Here is a 6000-nt window from a genome sequence, read left to right on the forward strand (position 1 = left end):
AATTTTTTAACGAAAAGTGTTGTGGCTGCAAAATCATTAAAATTAATACTGAACATTAAGAAACTTACAAAACATTACGGAATCTTATAAAATTTCACCATTAACTTTATAAAATTCAGAATGTAAATAAATCCAATTGTCAGAACAGCACTACCTATCGGATTTAATTCAAACTATTCTCTAAATACGAATTTTAATGTAAGAACAACACTAAGCTACGATGCAAGTAACTGATATGCGAAAAAGCAACAAAATAAAAAAAATTCCTAGAATCCGATCGCAGCACCAACTTAACTGGTTTGACTGATAAACCAAAAATTAAAAAAAAAAACTTCTAAAACGCGATCGCAGCTCTGCCTACCGAACCCAATTGTGAACCTTAACCATCAACAACACATAAATAAATTTAAAAAACATTTTCACTTCAATACTGTACCTTACAAATTTGCACAATGTATATTTTTTAATTACACTTTAAAACGTTATTTCAATAAATAATAATATAATATTTCTCAATACGCACACAATTCTAAACGTGATCGCAGTGCTGCCTACTTGTTACTTAATCAGTTGTGATTTTGTTTACATTGGCAACAGCCATACGGGCTCTTTGTGATTGGTCGTTGTGTTTGACAGCGGCCATCTTGCATTGATCTGATTGGTTTTCCTTTGTTTACATTTCCATCTGATTTATTAGCCTCTTATATATTAAAAAACTGTTTTCTCGCAATTTTTTGTAACACAATAATAACACAAAATTACGAAATATTTTTCTCAATTTGATCGCAGCACCAACTGTCGGGACAAACTAAAATTAAAATAGAATATTATTGAATATTCGATACTGCGATGGTAGTACAGTCTGCCGGATAATGTAAAACATTTCAAAATCAACAACTACTTATAAATAAAAAATTAATTAAAAAAACATTTTCCAGTGGATCAAATTGTGAATCTAAATCATTCTCGAATCCCCTTGAACACACACACAAAATTTCATTAAAATCAGTCCAGCCGTTTAGGAGGAGTTCACTTTCATACACACGCACACAAGAAATATATATATAAAGATAACAAGACATATTTTACTTAAAAATATCAAACAGAATTCTCTTGCATACTGTATGCAAGAGATGTGTATTGTCACCTGAGGAAGCTTAGAGAATTCTAAATGAAATGTAGTGAATTTAATTTATAAATTTGTATAGTTGATTTGGTTAACCCATGAGATTAATAAAGATAATATTTTTAAGTAAAATATGTCTTATTGTATTTAATTCTATCCAATCAAGAGGATTGAATATTAATCAATATGAATATTTATTAATATTCGTATGTTAATAAATAAATATATATATATATATACTTTTGTGGTTCCAAATCTCATAAACTACTTAATCAATTAAATTTAAATTTTGTTTTAATATAGCAGTGTATCTGAAGTTGTTCATGTGAAAATTAGATGAAGATTGTTCTTGAATTATGCTGAAGTTAAGATCAAAAAAATTTGAGCAGGACAAGTTAGAAGCATAGTTTGTAATAATAGTGAAAATTGGAACGTTGATGTTTCTTTATCTGCGGTATCTGTTGTCACTAATAATAAACTAAGCTAAAAAAAATATTAAATTCAAATTAAATTAACGAAAAGTCGGCATTCTCACGTAAAAATGCACAAGATTATTTTTTTTTTTTTTTTTACATTTTTCTAGTTTTTATTTTATTTTAATAACAATTTAACATAAAATCCTTACTTCTGTATTTTTATTATTTATTATATATCACATATGTTTTGTTTTTACAGCTTGTTGGCCAGATTTTGACCTACTTCATCTTTTGGGGACAAGAAGACGTAAATAACTAGATTACTAAATAAGAAAAAAATAAGAGATTGAATTGCTTCATCCATTTTGCTTTTCTTAAAAAATATTACAAACATCAGATATCTTCAGATAACAAGTATTTATGTCTTAAAATTCACTAAAATTCTTGTCGAAACATTCCATCTTCAATCTTCTGTATTTTTCCTTCAATAAAAAATAATATAAATATTACTTTATAAAACATCTATATATGAATATTACGACCCCGCCGTAACTGTGATTCAAAATAACGGTGATAGAAGGATGACCGCCCCCCCCCCCAAAAAAAAATTGTTATCAGATATTAAAAAAAAAAAAAAATATCTTTTAGGTAAAATAAACGCATTTTATTAAGAAACCTATTTACTTAATAACTGAACAGAATGAATAACGCTAATGTGTTGGTCTCTATGAAATTACACGTAGCTGTAAAAAAAAATAATAAATAATTTCAAGCAAACGAAAATACTTCCTACTTATTCAAAAAACTGTTTTAAATGTAAGCTTTAAGTTATATGCAAACAGATCGGTTGTATGACACTCACCGGGTTGGTCTAGTGGTGAATGCGTCTTCCCAAATCAGCTGATTTGGAAGTCGAGAGTTCCAGCGTTCAAGTCCTAGTAAAGGCAGTTATTTTTACATGGATTTGAATACTAGATCGTGGACACCGGTGTTCTTTGGTGGTTGGGTTTTCAATTAACCACACATCTCAGAAATGGTCGAACTGAGAATGTACAAGACTACACTTCATTTACACTCTCATTCATATCATCCTCTGAAGTATTATCTAAACGGTAGTTACCGGAGGCTAAACAGGTAAAAAGGAAAGGAAGATCGGTTGTATTAATCTAGTTATACTGCAAAATATATTTATTTTTTATATCCCATAGTATGCTCATTTTCAACTTTAACATTCGGTAAAATCTTAATTGTGTTTCAATATTAACTCGTTTTTTTTTTTTTGTTTATTTCTTTATCTTCGAATGAACGCTAGTGTAAATATTGTCTCCGAATGGCTGCGTTATAGCGGAGTCGTAATATATATATATACAAAAAAATTTGGAATAATAACATCTATATACAGGGTCATTCACGGGAACCGGATGTTTTTAAAATAATCATAAAAAATTTAATATTTACTTTAAAAAAATTTTATTGGTACTGAAACACTTGTTAAATCAAAGCATTTGTTACTTAGTCATGAACGAAAAATTATGTCCGGCAAGTGATGTCCATTTTGGGCAATACATTGTTGTAGCCTTTCACGGTAACTGGCCTCAATTGTTTGCAGCTTGTCTACTTCAATCTGGGTGACGTGATGACGAATTGCGATCTTTAGGTCCTCCAATGTATGCGGTTTATTGCCGTACACACGCGATTTCAGAAACCCCCACAGAAAAAAATCACAACTACTCAAGTCGAGGGACCGAGGGGGCCAAGGAATGTCGCCGAATCTGGAAACGATCCGTCCCGGAAACAAGTTACGGAGAACAGCCATCGTTCCCCTCGCTGTGTGCGCTGTAGCTCCATCCTGCTGGAATAACACATTTTGAAAATCGATTCCCCAGTTTCGTAACTCAGGGATGAAAAACGTATTCAACATCGCAATGTAACGATCAGCTGTTACAGTTACGGCAGCGTCATTTTCTTCAAAAAAATATGGTCCAATAACACCGACCTTTCCTATTGCACACCAGACAGTCACCTTTGGGCTATGAAGTGGTCTCTCGTGAAGCTGATGTGGGTTTCTTTCTGCCCGATACCGGCAATTCTGTTTGTTGATGAAGCCATTCAGATGAAAATGGGCTTCGTCACTTATTAACAATAACAAATTTTCATTTTCTTCAAAACTGGTAAGCATTTGTCGACAAAATTGTAATCGCTGCGTGAAATCTTGCTCGTTTAACTGCTGCACGACGGCTATCTTGTAAAGATGGAAATGCAGGTCTGTATGCAGAATTCGTCTTACCATACTTGTGCTCATTTGAAGCGCTGCTGAATGCCTCTGAATACAGCGGCTTGGGCTTCTGGCAATGGCTTCCCTTACTCGTTCGATGTTCTCCGGAGTGCTAGCAGTTCGTCGGGGACCCGGTGGTGTTTTCTTCAATATTGAACCGCTTGTTCGAAGGTTGTTTACCCATCACAATATTGTGTTACGAGAAGGGACACTTGCATTACGATGGATATTAAACTGACGGCGGAAATCTCGCTGAACAGCAGTTACGGATTCGTCATTTCGCACAAAACTGTCATACGCGTACAGACGTTGGTCTAGCGTCCACGGCTCCATCTTAACGACTAAAATGTAAATGCTATGAACAAAGGAAACGTCAGACACCAGCCACGTGCCCCTCCCACCACGAACGCCCGAGTACAGCCCACTTCAAAAACATCCGGTTCCCGTGAATGACCCTATATATATATAGATGTTAAAAAAAATACAGATGTAGTAAAGATGTAAAAGTTGATGACAAAAATAATTGCTTTACTAGGGTGAAAAATATGAAAATTTAAAACAGTTTCTCCTTCTTCAATTTTTATTTACAGTAAGAAGAAAAGGAAAACTAAAGATAATTTTGTAATTAAAAACAAAGCATCAGCGAAATTTTTTAAAAAATGGGATGTTATTTTTTAAAAATAAAATACTGCTTCGAAAAACTACTATCCTACTCACCACTTAGACACACAAAAGTAACAAATTTTTATAAGGATTTCAATCCAATTTCATAAAACAATAATTTATTATCATGTAAGAAAAATTTTGTAAATTTTACTGTAATGTAACAAAATGTAGATGTTTGAGAAACTGAATATCTCCCATTAGAACCCATTTTATACTGTGAAACTGGAGTTCGGTGCGTCATGTCTTGAAGTTTGAATGTAATGACTTATCGGCTTAATTTTTTATCTGACATACAAATATGAGTATTATCAAGAAATTATCACCAACTTCAGGGTAAAGGTAATAACGTGTAAAACAGGTTTTTTAGAGAAAGATAGAACAATAACCCATACACAAACGATATATATTGTACAATTTTTTTTTTTTTTGTAACCAACTAAATTCTCATAGTCTATAGCCCACTATATCTCCAGTTATTTTCCTTCTGTTTTATTTTTGATGATCTTTGAAAGATTTTTCAAATAACTCCTGATTTGAAAATAAACATTCAAAACTGCAAACTGCATTTACAATAATTTAAAATCAGCACTAAAGAAAGTTGATTATAGGAAAATATATAAAACAAGAAGCGATTGTTTATATCTGTTATTTTAACGTGGTCGAGGGCAAGCTAGAGCTCTCTGCTATGGAGAAATCCCTCTTCACGTTATAAATCATTATAAATGGTAAGTATGTATAAATACATTTAGCAACAGACTCCAATTTACTTTATCAAATGCTTTTTCACAGTTCAAAAAGCAAAATTAATTTTTTTACTGACTTAAACATTTATCAACAATCTCAAACAATTATCGATCATAATTTGTTTTTGACTGATGAATTTATTCACAATAAAAGCTTATAAAGAAGAATCTATGCAATAATATAAAGATAGAAATTTGTAAAGTAAGAAAAATTCCATGGCTGAAGGGTATTCGAACCCGGAACCTCCAGATGACAGACCGAAACCGCATCACTACGCCATGGAGATTGGCTACTTATACGTAAATAATTAATTTTTTGATAATTTTAATATTTATTGTGTTTGATTTGTGTGATTTTTTAATCACTTTGTATTATTCCTATAATGTATATAATACTCGCTTCACAGAATGTAGTTTTTATGAACAGTGTTTGTCCACAACATTACGTAACAAAAATTTTTACGTGTATTTATAGAAATATATATTCATATTAGGTAATATATTTATAATTTAATTATAAACAATAAAATGTAAAAAAAACTGTATTTCAATAAATTGATATCAATGTTAATCTGAAAAATAAACATCATGAAAATATTTGAATATATCTTTTTTAACAAAACCTTTAAAATTTCAGTTTATTTAAAGTAATTTAATGCTTTTTTCTTCCCTCTAAAAGCAGAATGATAAATATTAAAAAAATATTACAGTAAAATTGTAAACCGTACGATAAGAGTCTCGCAGATATCTCTTCCGCTCAAAAAACAAAAATTT

General features: G+C 31.2%; 1 protein-coding gene across 1 annotated transcript in view; it reads left to right on the forward strand.

Moving 5' to 3' along the window:
- The window catches only part of LOC142333181 (uncharacterized), a 39654-nt gene extending 33905 nt beyond the window's left edge, over positions 1 to 5749 (forward strand). The window contains exon 6 of the mRNA XM_075380133.1: positions 1802 to 5749. Coding sequence (XP_075236248.1) covers positions 1802 to 1861 — 60 coding nt within the window. The 3' untranslated portion in view covers positions 1862 to 5749. The remainder of the gene's footprint in view (positions 1 to 1801) is intronic.
- The last annotated feature ends 251 nt before the right edge of the window (positions 5750 to 6000 follow it).

The sequence above is a fragment of the Lycorma delicatula genome, chromosome 12, assembly GCF_047948215.1.
Source record: "Lycorma delicatula isolate Av1 chromosome 12, ASM4794821v1, whole genome shotgun sequence".
NCBI lineage: Eukaryota > Metazoa > Arthropoda > Insecta > Hemiptera > Fulgoridae > Lycorma > Lycorma delicatula.